The following is a 14,633-nucleotide window of genomic DNA, read 5'->3' as shown; positions in this document are numbered from 1 at the left end:
CCGCTTCACGTTGTACTTGGTATAACGTGCTGTCGCGATTTGCCGTTCTTCAAAGCCTGCAAAATTTCCACCTTAGTCGCCAAGTTCTTGGCTTCGTACTTCTGTTGCTTTGCTGGTGTTGCCATCACTGTAGCACACGATGGTGGTGGAATGCAAAACACAGTCACAACGAAAAAAGAAAACTCCGCAAGAAGAGATGATGCTGACTCGACAACACAAGAGAAAATGGCGTCGAAGGCGCAGTGGAACGAAGAAAGAAGACACTGACGTTCAGTGATGTTGCAATTGCCCCCACTAATTAATGACGATGGCGATGCCTCTCAGGTTTCGATTTCACTCCAGTGGTGCCAGCGCTGCTATACCACACTTTCGTGTAGCGCCAGCCGTCAGCATTTGTCCGAGTTAAGCGGTGCGGGGCCAAATTCTGATGAATTAACGAAATGTTTGGTCCCATAGACTAACATGCACTTTGGCCGGGACCAATAGAGGCATCTGAAATATTAGAATTAACGGGTGTCAAATTAACGAGCTTTTACTGTATTCATTTGTTGACTGTTCGGATTTGAGCCATGGGCTTTTCCTTGAGACTCCCATTTTTTACTCACCCCGAAATGTTCCTACAAGGCAAGGCTCCAGTGCAGGAGAAGGCTCGTTGGGGAGAAATTTGTTAGCATTGACCCGTCTCAATAACGGAACACGGAGCTGCACGGTCGCCTGACAATTTAGGAACAGCCCGCATGCTCTCTCTTTCTCAGTGGCACTGTGCAGCTGCTCACAACTGCATTGTCCATTTACAACTCGCACGGAGAATGGGGTGCTCCTCATCTCCATCTCCTACCTGGCACGCAACATCGGCCCTGCCGTGCTCACGAGCGTCTCCCTGACCCACGTATTCAATGTAATCCTGTGATTTCAGTACTGGCTCACTATCCTTTGCTCTCACTAGGGCACGAAAAGACCATTCAGATTTCTCTTCACAGAAAACAACATTTCCCTGTGCTATCCAGCACCTTGCAGCGTTGAATGCTAAGCATGCTTGGCATAGGCAATTTAGCGCTGCATCGCCTAGCTCAAAGTGATGCGTTCGTGCTGTACATTCGTAATACATCTTGGCTCTGGTCTTGCCTTTAGACCTTGCCTCATCTGATGATTCCTGTGTGTCATGATAACTTTCCACTATGTGAAGTGCACCCGTCACAATTGCATTGTCCACAAGCCACTGACATAGCTCTGTAGTAATGCATACTAACTTCACTGGTACAGTTGCCGACCGTTTATTCGGACCTCACGGTGACTGCGGAAATGTCCGAATAAACAGGTGTCCGAAAAAGCAGATTAAGAAAAAAAAAATGAAATCCTTTATTTCCACGCACTTATTCGGGCTCGGCAGTAGGCTTGAAGAAATCGTGAGTGCGCCGTTGCACGCTGTTCGGTTTACGCGCAATCAGATAAGCCCGAATCTCGGAGATGGTCGAATGGTCATTATAGGCGGCTGAAAGCACAGTCACTGCTTGTACACACTCCGCATGCGACGGCAGCGTAGCACATGGTGCATCATCTTCGGACTCCGAGTCATCGTCCGACGGTGCAGCATAGAGAATGGGTGCAGCAGAAACCTGACGAATGATCTCGCCGTCGTCGAGTTCTGCGCATGTTAGTACAGCAGTGTCAGCACCTGTGAAACTGTCAAATGAGACCACTGCACAGGTCTCGGCAGAACATTTTCCGCGTCAGTAGGGAGCACATCGGAAGGCGACAAATCTTAGGCCTCCCGGCACCCGCTTGCCGGCATTCCCCAGCGCAGTCTGCGCTGGCACTGTCGGCGCCATTAGACACTCGACGTGATGTTTCCGTACGCTGCGTTGGAACGCCGAAACCACGACACAGTACACAAAGCAAACACCACCGTGCCGACACCAGTCGCACAAACGAAAAACGTGGCCTGCTCGCAGCGTCGTGCGCGAAAGAAATCAGCTGCTGGATTGTCTTGACATGGCTTACTGTGATGACCCACTTATGGGGGCAAAGGTTCGTGTACTCAATGTTTTAACGGTTCTCTTAGGCGGAGCCTCCGAGAACCCAATTGAGGACAAAGCCGTTGGTTTGAACACACACACAAAGACTTTTAATCAAACTAAAAAAGGCTTAAGATAAATAGAAGAAAATAGAAAACATGCCTAAAATAAACACTCAAGCAGACATAGCGGCAAGGAACACACATAGGGCTTGTATGAGGTTAACGAGTGTGCGAGTCCGTGCTTGCGCCGAGGGCAGGGACGCGTCACAGTCTCGACGCGGCGACGCGGCGACAAGCTGGCGAAAGGAGTGATGCCGGTCTCACTATAGGTCGCGGTGTATGCTGACCGACCGGGCGACCGGAGCGCGCCAGCTCTGGCTAGGCGAGGTAAAGTGGGCGGCTTGGTGGCAGGAGTGGACGGCGGCGGCGTTCTGGCCGGGCAGCTGGGTGTAGAGCTCGGGCCCGTAGCCCGACTGCTCCTGTCTCGCCCACGGGCACGGAAGCTCGAACGCCGGCCTCGGGCAGCAGGCGGCACGACAGACGGGGTGGCGTTCTGGCCGGGCAGCTGGCGTAGAACTCGGGCCCGAAGCCCGACTGTTCTCGTGCTGCCCACTGGCGCAAAAGCTCACCGGCCTTGAGGAGCTGACGGCACGCTCAGGTAGACGGGCGACACACAGGAACAGGTTGGCAGGAGGCCCCGGTCGGGTGAAGTCCTGGTGGGCTCGGGTCCGGAACCCGACGGCCCGTCTTCAACGCCCGCTCCGGTGGTTGACCTCCTCCTGCCGTCGCTTCCTGGGACTCTCCTGGCATCTCCCCGGCGTCTCCCTGCGTGTCCTCTTGCGTGTCCCCCCGTTCTGCCGGCGCACCACGCTTTTTCTTCGGGTCTGGCCGATTTGGCATTCTCGGATTGGCTGCCTGACGTCCCGTGGTCTTTTCTAATTGGTTGTTTTTCATCTTTTTGTTGGCTTTCATGTGCCGCGCGTTCTCGTGCCGGACGCTCTTCGGCGTCGTCGTTTTCCTTCTTCCACCTCGGCGCGCGTGCACTCAGCGTCGTCTGCTCTCGACCGTCCCGATCACCGCACCATGTCGCGCACCACACATCACACTTACTAAGCTGAAACCGGAACTGCTGTACGGCCACTCTATCGAACCAGGAAGAAACGATGATGATGAGCGGGGATTTCCAGTAGCGCCACTTCGTGGGGCAGCAAGGAGGCTCCGTTCAAAACAAAAATGGCGTTCAGCAAGTCGAACTATGCGCCGGTCAGAGTCGGTGCATGATGCCCTCGATCGAGTTGGCTCAAGGAGTGTCCGAAAAATCAGACGAGAGGTTGCAAGGTGTCCGAACTTTCGGCAGTTGTTATACATTATGGTCTATGGGGAGAACGGCGGTGCCGCGAAGCTGACCGAATAATCGGGCATGTCCGAATTTTTGGAGTCCGGAAAATCGGTCGACGACTGTACTTCCGCTTCATCCGCTGACTTGTCTACACATTCACATATGTCGCATGTCCTGACAGGTTGCTCTGAATATCGGAAACAGCTGGTCTCTTTAGCACCTTGCTGCTCTAAACACAGACTATTCGATAAGCACAGCATGCCCTGGCAATACGGCTGAGGCACGATGATCAGACTCAGTTTCCCTGGCTTCCGTACACTTTTGCTGTAGTGCAGCACTTTCTTTTGAAAGCATACGTTATTCCACACTGCAACGTCACATCGCGCTGGATGTTTTGCGGGCTGAATTCCTCATTTCGCTCGGACATCAATGCGGAACTACTTCTCTGTAGCATCTTTAGACTCCGTGACATGGGCGCGACAACAACCGACTCTGTCGACTCATCTACCTGTTTCGTTTTGGGCTCTAGTGTTTCCTGCAGTTGCGCTGCGTAAAGGTCATGCCCGTTACGCGCCTTCACGACTCCAAGGCCGTGTGGCTCCATCTCGTGGTGTAAATTATCTACACCGTGCTCTATCGCAAAGGTGCTACCATTCTTAATGCAGCGCCTCTGATTCATCACGTGAATTCGTAGTCGCTCGAACTACTGCTTTCACTCTGCTGCCTCGGAGTGCCGGGCCTATTACTCACACTCGCCGCTTGAAAACCACCATTTCCCCTAACACTGCCTTTGCAGTGTGCTCATTGAGCTCTAACAAGGCTGCGTCTGCGATCTCCGTGTGCTGCACCACTGACTCGTGTTCACTGCTTGAAACTGTCCGCTCTGGAACTTACTGCTTTTGCAGTGAGCTGAATCAGTTCTAATGCGGAGGCTCTCTCAATCTTCGCGCGCTGTGTGTCTGACTCATGTTTGCCGCTTGGAACCGTCATTTCAAGTACTGCCTTCGTGTTAAGGCCGATCAGCTTTAACACATGGGCGCTTTTGATCTTAGCACAGTGCGCTTCCGACTCAGTTGCATCACTTGAAACAGTCGTATCCTGACCTAATGTCGTTTTGGCGAGCTCACAAGCGTTTGGTGGAAACATACTCACGACTTCACGCTGTTTCGATTTCAAGCATTCACGGTCTTCGTGTTCTTGTTATTTGCGGCTCAACTCCTGTAGAAGTTCTTCCAGCTCTTTGTCCAATGCTTCCATTTCCTTGGAACTTTCTGCCTTCATGAGACCTGGTCTTAGAACCGTCTTCACAAAGTATTTGATCTTCGTCCAATCATTTTCGCTTTTAAATTGATTGTATGAATAGCAGCGATTGTCATATCTTGCACTGTATCTAGATCAAGCTCCCTACACAACTCCAATAGCTCAGCCTTTCACAGCCTTCCCAACTTCAGGACGCTGTTTTTTTTTTTTTAACATTGATCAAAGCTTTTTCCTGCCCTGGGTGCCTTGTGACCCAAAAATGCTGCTTGAATGTGTTCCATTTCAGCATCAAGCCGCACCGCTTCAAGTGCGAATTGATGTTCTCACTCTTCACCCTCTTGCTTTTTCCCTTTAATTTCTTACTTTTCTCTTTCAGGTGCACGATAGCACTCTTGCATTGCACATTCACGCCCTTGTACCTGTCTCTATGCCCTCTCCCGAATAGAAATTCCAAAAGCTAAAAATCATTAGCCCCAAACTCAAGAATAGCCTTTATCAACTCTGGTTCTTTGAGTGTGTCCAACACATCCAGACACAACTCCTCCGCAAGCCCCAGCAACTCCGGTTTATGCAGCTGCTTCAAATTCATGATTGAGTTCAGTGCTGCTTTCTGTACAGGACACACACTACTGCTTTGATGCTAACGTGAAGTAGATGACGACGGCTTCTACCCGCTTTGTTACCTACACTTACAAAAGCCTGGTAAAAGCTCAGTAGAGAAAAGCCTCACACTCGTCAAACCTCTCAGCCAAGAATCCAGCCTAGAACATCCTGATGCACTGTTGCATCTCACGTAGACAAGCAGTGGATGTTGTATCGCACCACTGGAACCAGTTGGTAAAGATGGGTTCCCATGCCTGTCAAGGTAGCGTGGGCTTGGCGATCTGGAGCTTGATCAGCATGGAGGGACTCATTCAGAGATGCAAAATGATCCATGTAAGAAGTAACAAATAACTTTTAATTACACAAAACTTGTTGCTGAGCTAGTTGGTTCGTGACTTAAGAACAAAGGTTGCGGCACTAAGTAGATGAGGATGAAGTGAGACGCAAACATTGGTGCCTGTATATGTCGTTTGCCTCTCACTTCACTGTAACCTTTGTTTTTAATTACACTGTTACAGAGCGGTCAGCTCTACAAGCTTCCTGACAGAGATCGGCATGCTCTAGCTTGTGCTCAAGGCTGCTGAAGGCTGAAGTCTATTGGCAGAGGCATCCTCACTCAGGAGAAGGAGAGAGTGAAAGTTCTCCTTGCCTGTTCTTATTGAGTGGTACGCGGCTTCCGTGTACCACTCGGTACACGGAAGCCAGTAAAATGGATTTTCTAACCACTACTGCCCCACCAGAGGGAAAGGCACTGATGCGCATGCATGCACACACAGACACCACCGGTGCCTTCCTTGTGGAGGAGGAGGAGCAAGAGCAAATGTGCACATAAAGCTTAACCATCCCGCTCACTCAAGGGGGGAGAGAGAGAGTCAACTTTTATAGATGCCAGCAATCGCGGAGGCGGACGCAGCCTCTCTCCGCCTAGCAGACGGCTCAGATCCCCTGGGTCTCAGCGGCTGCCTCGGCTAGTTGGATGGCCCAAACCTGGTCTCTCTGGTCTGAGCTGTGCAGCAGGGTCTCCCACTGCTGCCAGTTTTGAATTTTGCAGCCTTTGAAAGGAGCCGCCTTCGTGCATGCCCATAGAATATGTGGCAGATAAGCCCTACCCTTACATAATTTACATTTATCATTCTATTGCCCTGGATAGAATCTGCTGCAGTTCACCGGGTTAGGATACATGTTTGTTTGCAGGAAGCGCCGGGCTACCGCCTGTTTCTTGGTTAGCTCGGGATAAGCTGGTGGGTACTGGGCCCTTCCCAGCCGATAGTAATTGGTGATTTCTTTGTAGCTGACCATGCAGTCTCTCGTTCTCAGCTGGGCTGGCACACTTGTTTGGCAAGTAAGTACTCAAGCTGCGTTGTGAGCCGCCTCGTTGCCGGGAAGAGACGAGTGTGCTGGTGTCCAAATAATTTGGATCATCCCGCGATGATGGTCGCTGTTATTATTTAGAATTTTGAATGCCTCTGACGAGATGCATCCTTTCGCTAAATTATGAACTACAATCTTTGAGTTGCTTGTGGTAATTCTAGCTTTGGTGGAGGCCACTGCTAGTGCTATGGCTGATTCCTCCGCAACTTCATGGTTGTCCATTTTCACGGTGTTGCTCATGAAGGGTTCTCCTTATGCGTCTACATAGACCACGCCTTCTATGTCATGGTATGTGGCGCAATGCAGCACACCTTTGCCTCTTGTTGCTCATTGTGGTGCTCAGAGTCCATTTTCTTTGGCAGTGGAGGAATTTTAATGTTCCTCTTCATCTTTAGCGGAATGTTGAGTTTCGTGACCTGTTGCGCTTTGTATTGAATGTTGAGTTTCCGAAGAATGTGTCTCCCCATGGGGCTCTGTACGAGTCTTTCGTATTGGGCGATGGTGTGCGCCTCAGTTAATTCGTCAAGTGTGTTGTGTAGCCCCAACTCTAAGATATTGTCGTTGAATGTTGTGACTGGGACGCCAATTGCCTGTTTGAATGCTCTTCTGATGATGCATTCCATCTTGTTTTCTTCTACCATGGCAACTGCTAGGTATGGCGCCACATAGATGACGTGGCTGCTGACGAAGGCCAGCACTAAACTAATTAGGCCGACCTCCCTCATGCCATAGTGTCTATGGCAATCTGTTTGATTAGTCTTAGTGTTTGCTCTTAGTGTTAGTGTTAGTGTAAGCACGGATGGAAAGCACTCGCTTTTGTTGCAACGTGGAAAGCGCGTGCAAAGTCTTAGAAGCCAGCACTGCCGGCATAAAGCAGAAGCTCGCAAGAGCTCTAATAGAGACGGAAAGCCTGCAAAATCCAAAACAAACCACGACAGCTTGCATGCACATATTGGGAGCTCTTCCTCCCAAGGTCACCTACACATGCACTCACACCACATGCGAGCGAGTGAACTGTGGTGGCGTGGACAGACGTTGTCTGCTCCGGGATTGCTACTGGTAGCTCATTTCAGGCACAGTGCGGCATGTAATTGGGACAGTATTCAATAATAGCTGCTGCTAAAATGTCCGCCACTTCCGTTCATTCACATTGCAGAATGAAATATGGAAGAACTTACAATATAGGAGACGATATCTTAATTTTTGTGAATCGTGTCCATAGAAGAACATGTAAATGATGGCAACGCACCCGACGTGTCATCTGTCGGCCTGCGGCGAAAACTGCATTTCCTCCTCCCCCAACCATGACTTTATCGGGCTACCCGCGTGCACTGCCGCGGCCTAGCAGATTCCTCTCCTCAAATACTTCTTTCTCCGTGTCTCGGAAGTTGTCTAGGACTACCTTGCGCGTAATATTATCGAAGGCTTTCGTGAGGTCCAGCCCTAAGATGGTTTTTAGTCCTGCTCCTGAGCTCCATGTGTCAAAGATTTGATGTTTGATTTGGAGTAGGATGTCCTGCGTGGACAGTTTTGACCTGAACCCGATCATCGTGAGTGGATACAGGTCTCTGTCCTCCATGTAGTTGCTTAATCTAATGAGAACAACGTGCTCCATCACCTTCCCCATGCAGGAGGTCTGAGAGATGGACCTGAGGTTCTCAATCGGTAATTTCTCGTTGAAGGGAGACAGCACTGGCGAGCGTACGCAGACATCAGGGCGTTGTGCACGCCATAGGAAAAAATTTTTAAAATTTAATTATGGGGTTTTACGTGCCAAAACCACTTTCTGATTATGAGGCACGCCGTAGTGGAGGACTCCGGAAATTTCAACCACCTGGGGTTCTTTAACGTGCACCTAAATCTAAGTATACGGGTGTTTTCGCATTTCGCCCCCATCGAAATACGGCCGCCGTGGCTGGGATTCGATCGCGAGACCTCGTGCTCAGCAGCCTAACACCATAGCCACTGAGCAACCATGGCGGGTCGCCATAGGAAAGGAGGTGAGAATGCACACACAAAGGCTAATTACCGACTTTTTGCCGTTGCAGCCTCCTAGGCGTTTTTCAACGGTTGCGGGCAGCGTGTTTGTTACGTCCAAGGTTTCACCATGGCTTTAGTGGCACGACACAAATTCTTCACAACACGGGCCATTCGTACCAGCTCGGGCTAGACTGAGGACCGCAAAAGCATCAAGCATGCCTACTAAGTTCGTCTGTGTAATAGCATGCTCGCAAAGCACCAAGCTGAATTTGCGTAGCACTGCATAAACTGCTGGTGTCATGCAGTCAAGGTTGCACTTCACAGCATTACGACGGCACATGACAAGCAAATGCGGAGCGCTTCCGTGGCCTCATCTACCACAAAATTTGAAGCACAACAGTGAGCAAGGGCTTTTAACTCTTTCTGTACCGCACCAATTGGGCATTGCTAGCCCGCTAATGGTGGTTTGAAACGCCACTTTCATGACCTCCTGTGGCGCTCAGACACAATGCATGGAGACAGGTAAAGGTAAGGAGAAAGAGCGAAGAGGGGACGCAGAGTGGTGTTGCAAGGACGAGCAGGAAGGTGATCTTGTAAGCCACACACTGACGCTCATTGGCAGTGCATGTCGGCAGGGAGAGGGTAGCTCACTTGAGAAGGGCACGAAACAAATAGTTTGCCTCTGAGGAGGCTCGGGAAAACAGCCTGTGTGCGCAAAGGGGTCGGAGGTCGTCGTTATCTCGCATCGCGGCGCCGTATTTATGCCGTCTGTTCGCTGTAATTGATCGGCAGGGCTCAAAGACATCGTTGTAAGTGAGATTTTGTGCTGTCGAAATAATGTATATTCGGGCGGTCACGCGGGTTTCGCTCATTTTAAACAAAAGTTTGTCTTAAGTGGGACCATCATATGTGGGCTCGACTGTACATAAATTCAAGGTAGCGACATGGCAGAACCTTTGTGGTGGCCACGGTTTTTTTCCCTACTCTTCCTCTACAGTTACTGTACTAACTCTACGATTCACCCGTTGCAAAGCATAAACCATGATCATCATCATCAAGGCTGTCGCCTTTTGCCAGGTGCAGCTGCTGTACTGCTGTTTTTTTTTCTTAACAAAGAAGGTGCTAGTGGCCACTCAAACACACTGTGGCAGTAGTTTACACATTTTATGGGCACATTAAATGCATTTCAGAAGTTTTGGGACACTAGCATTATGTGAGTGGATAATATGTGGACTGCCGTTTCAGAAAATTTCGTTACTGTGGGATTACTGTCAAAGAAAGTTTTGTTGTCACAAGATATGAAATGCATTGATTCCTATGGGCGTTCGCCGAAGATAGAAAAATATTTTGTGGCCGTGAGAATGTTGTTGCCTCGGGATTTCATTATTGCAGGTTTTGACTGTATTTAGTGTTGGCTTTGAACCAAAAAATTTATATTCGGACAAATCTATGTGATAACGAAAGGATATGACAATAGGAGTGCCAAGATCAAAATGATGCGCTTTTCCAAAGGCCCAAGCTTTTTATCTGTGTACAATAGCCATGGACATACATTGCCATGTTACAAGAGCGACCTTTCCAAAAACCTTGCAACTTAGAAGTCTTCAATGCTTACAGCTTACTTTGGCATATTCTTGCGTAACGTTTTTAGTGCTTCAAATTGCTGATGGTCTTTGATTTGACTGTAACAATCTTCTATTGCTCTGAGCAGTGTGAGACTGAGCAGTGTGCTTAGAATGTCTCTTTACTCCCTTATCTGCGTGCCCAGGTGACATATCCGAGCTGGCCACCCTGCCCATTCCTGATGGCAGCGTAGGACTCTTCTCAAAAGACTGTGATAGCGTGTCCAGGAGATACAACACAGCAGGGGTGAGCTTTTCGTCATTTGTCTCGCTTAAGAGGGTACACGGGTCTTAAAAAACGAAAATCGCGGGAAAAAATTTTTGATTTTTGGGAACTACAGTAAAACCTCGTTAAACCTTACCCACTTAAACAGCAGTTTCGTTTTAAAAGTAGTAAAGTCAAATTCCCAACTCAGCGGCCATTGAACATAATGTGTTTTATATCCACATAAACCGTACCAGCTTATTGCATACGTATCGGTTAACACGTAGGGTTTCCACTTTTCATTGCACAAACACGGCGGTGCGTCATCTCCATCGGGCAGCCCGGCAGAACAACCAGCCTCAGAGATCGGAAGAACGGCCTCCAAGTGCCCTGTACGTTTGCGCATGAAGCCACATCAACATCATTCCGGCACCGTGCTAGAGAGCGTAGTGGCGCCATGCAAACAAAGAGTCGCGTCATGCCGAAGCTCGGATAAAAAAGACGCCAGGTGCTCAGTTTAGAAGAAAAATTAGACAACGTTTGTGCTATCGAACGTGACACGAAGAAGTCGGCACTGGCACGCGTCAAGGATCTACTGTTGCCTACGGTGTGTGGCATTTGGAATGCGAAGAAGGTGCTCGGCAGCGCTGCTGCGACCACAGAAAGATGACGACTACGAGGTTCGACTTTTCGCCATCGTTGCCTCTGTTGTTGCCGAAGTGTCGACTAGCGACAGTGATGAGGACAACACGGAAAGCGACAGCACAGGCAATTCAGGCCCGACAGTGGCAGAAGCTGTACGTTATGTCAGCCTCATGAATGCACTCTGCCGCAAGAACAGCACCCCACAATGAGAAAGGTGCCTCGCGACTTCTGCAGCGCTGCCGCGTCCAAGCACAGAGAATATGCAACGCCAACGAGGAATCTGCCATGCGAGTGTTTGCCGAGAAGAGAGGGCTGGCTGAAAAGCTGGCTCGTAGTTCTAGTAAAGTTGAGGCCGCTGTTGTCGCTGCTAGGCTGCCACAGTATCAAACGAAAATAACACTTTTGTCGCGCGAAGTGAATAAATACTGCATGTCTTTTTCCTCTTTCATCGCATTCTCTCTGAGTTCGGATTTGGACAGGTAAGTGGGCAATCTCATGCTATTTCGGTTAAGGGGGGACACTGTTTTTCAAATAATGTGCATGATGTTTTCCATCAATATTCATGAAACTTTCCATTCTTGTTAAGACTTTCGTGCTGATTTCAAATATGTAATTATTTTTACAATAGGCCATTTAGTTCTGAAGATAAATGAAATTCATTGTTCATAATTTGCAGAAACAATAGGGGAAAAAAACGCGCTACGAAATTCATATTGGCACATGCCTGGGTACTAGAAAACATAAGGAACACAATGGTAGGAATACTATTTTGATACATCAAATATTACTAATTTTATAGCAATTCAATCTTTACTGTTCGAATTGTGGCTACCCTACTGTCTGATCTAAAGCAGAATTGAAAATTTTTAAAGCATAAATTCGAAAATCTGACCCTACCACTGTGTACTTTGCACACTCAGCTGCAAGCCACAACAAAAATTATGGCTCTATCTGCTTTGAAGGCAGAGATATCGCCGCTGCAAATCAGCAACAAGTCAAAAGTCGGTGTTTTGAGAAAACGAGAAAAAAGGAATACATTCACTTTTAATCAAAAGTACAGAAATAATTTTGCATTATTTTGCAGTGAAAGTGGCTAAAAGCCACCAGGAATGTAGTCGCTCTGACCACGGCCACCCAAATGCGGCAAAAACATCATTTAGCACCATTCGCCGATTCCCGGTGGCTTGCACCGCGCGCGCGGCAAGGTTGTCGTTCACGCGGGTCGAGCTTCACGCCGACGCGATATCGCCGTAACACGCGCACGTGATAACGATCTTTATGGCAAGGCCAGATTACCGATTGCTTTTGCCTCCTGCGACGCTGCCGCCGCACACCTTGCACTTGACAAACGACACCAGTGCGTTCACTGAGTCCTACTGAGGAAAGCGAAGCCTGCCTCGGCGTCGACTGGCGCGGCTGCAACGCCGTCGGCGCGAGTGAGCAAATCCAACACCCGCTTTGTTGCTGGCGTTGACGCAAGAACTTGAAGTTATTTTGAGCATTCATCTCCCTCTGCAACAAATCCGCACGCTGCAACATTGCAGTGTCACGCAGAACGCGGCCGCTGTCCGTAACGATTTCACTCATTTGTGAGCTGGCTAGGCCTACTTCGGCATCATTTGCGGTTGGCGGCGAGCTACTCTCGATGCTTTCAGAAGGAATGGAGCGCTTTTGAAAGTTATAAGCTGATCGCTTCTTTGTTTTGCCGAACTTGTGCCTCGTGGCGAACTTCCCCAGTGGATCGGACATCGTTCGGCATGTGCCAACAAACCTACGAGACGCGCCGTCGCGTCGCCTGCGGAGTGGAGCAGACGATGGGAACCTCGCGCAGCCAACCACAGCACGCGCTTTTGGTCACGTGCGCTAGTCAACGAATCGAATCGCGCGTTCGGGCTTTTTTTCCTCCCCGGATTTCAACGTCACTGGCGCACCGACGGAGTCACTTTTGGCGGGAAATTCAAGGAGGAAAGCTCCTCTTTCCAACGAGACCAAGATGGCTGCGATCGCGCGCATAGAAAGAGAGCTACGCGCCGCGATAAAAAGGGCTGTTTTTGCGCGGAATTCAGCTCACAGTGATGTTATAAATTGATATTGCGGACGAAATACTCTTCCCTGAGATACGAAACTTGGTGAATAAAAGGAATATTAGCTGTAGATATCGAAAATGTGGTTTTCAAAAAATCATTTTTCTCGCGATTTTTTCGCCGCAAAGAGCCGTGTGCAGTACTGCCGTTTAGTGCGTACTTTTTCTGAGCTCCGGCCAACCACGGTTTAACGAGGTTTCACTGTACTTGTTTCGGCATCTGTACTGTCTAATCTACACTGTATCAAAACGATTTGCCTAAAAACGCACTCTAAGTTTCTGAAGAAAAATTATTTTGTCAGCGCGGACGGCGAGAAACGACCCTAAAGTCACGCAGAAACACTGGAGTTCACAGAGTTATTTCTTGTCTTTCCCGCCGCTGAGTGCCGCCATCTTAGTATCATTCGAAAGCTCAAAGTTCCGCCTTTCAGTTCCCCACATCCTCGCCGACGATGACCGTACAAGAAAAACCGCAAATGTAAACAATCGGGCCGGTCTGACGAAGCATGCAGCCCTCCGATTGGCTCAGTTTACCAGCGCACTGAGAGGTGCCTTCTGATTGGCTGTTGCTATGGCAACCAGGCCTAGCAGATGAGCTCGTCTGCTAGGCCTGGCAGTGGGTCGCTTCGAAAACCACTGATAGGCCGTTTATTCATTGTATTGCAAATGTAAGTGGCAAATCTGCACTCTAAAAAAAAAGATGTTTGAAACCGAACACACATCCACGAAAAGTGAAGCACAAGCGAGCCTGACGAGCCTGACTAGGCTCGTTCAATCCTTCGCATTTAGCCACATAACGTACGTGGCTGCCTTCCACAAATGGAGGCTGAGCGAACGTAACAAGACAGACGCCACCATACGCAAGGCGCATGAGGCGGCACTCGGTTTCCTCGGAAGCACGAGCACCGAAAAATTCATGGCGCTGGGAGTCCACAACACGCTGGACGAAATAGCTGAAGCACAGAGAACGGCGCAACTCGAGCGTCTCTCTGAAACGAGAACCGGAAGACAGATACTGCGGGACCTTGGCCTCGAGCCGAGGGAAGGCAAGCAGCAGAAAGACGTACCTATATCGGATAGCATCAACAGAAAGCTCAGGGTCTGCCCGATCCCGAGGAACGTGAACCCCAAGCACAACAAGGAGCGGAGGTTGGCGACGGCCAGGGCTCTCGTGGACCTCCACGCCAGAGAAGAAGGCGTCGTCTACGTGGACGCGGTGGAGTATCGAGGGAGCAGCGACGCATACGCGGCGGTGGTTGTCGGGGCATCGACGGGTGCAACGAAGACCGCGGTGAGCGTCCGGACTCGTGAAGCGCACCGGTCGGAGGAGGTGGCCATCGCCTTGGCTGTCTCCGACCCCGGATGCACTACAGTGTTGTGTGACTCTAGAACGGCAGTGAAGAGCTACGCCAAGGGTAGGGTATGTACAGTCGAGCCCACTTATAACAGCCCCACTTAAGACGAACACTCGCTTATCACGAACAAGTCCGGCGTGACCGTCAAAATAT

General features: G+C 49.6%; 1 protein-coding gene across 1 annotated transcript in view; it reads left to right on the top strand.

The window, feature by feature from the left end:
* Positions 1-14,633, top strand: part of LOC126524355 (glycosyltransferase 8 domain-containing protein 1-like) — a 98,416-nt gene that overhangs the window by 37,627 nt on the left and 46,156 nt on the right. The window contains exon 5 of the mRNA XM_050172683.3: positions 10,339-10,439. Within this exon, the coding sequence (XP_050028640.2) occupies positions 10,339-10,439 (101 nt within the window). The remainder of the gene's footprint in view (positions 1-10,338; positions 10,440-14,633) is intronic.

Source organism: Dermacentor andersoni, chromosome 3 (assembly GCF_023375885.2).
Source record: "Dermacentor andersoni chromosome 3, qqDerAnde1_hic_scaffold, whole genome shotgun sequence".
Classification (NCBI taxonomy): domain Eukaryota; kingdom Metazoa; phylum Arthropoda; class Arachnida; order Ixodida; family Ixodidae; genus Dermacentor; species Dermacentor andersoni.
Note: the sequence above shows the minus strand (reverse complement) of the source record. Positions and strands in the feature narration are given on the sequence as shown.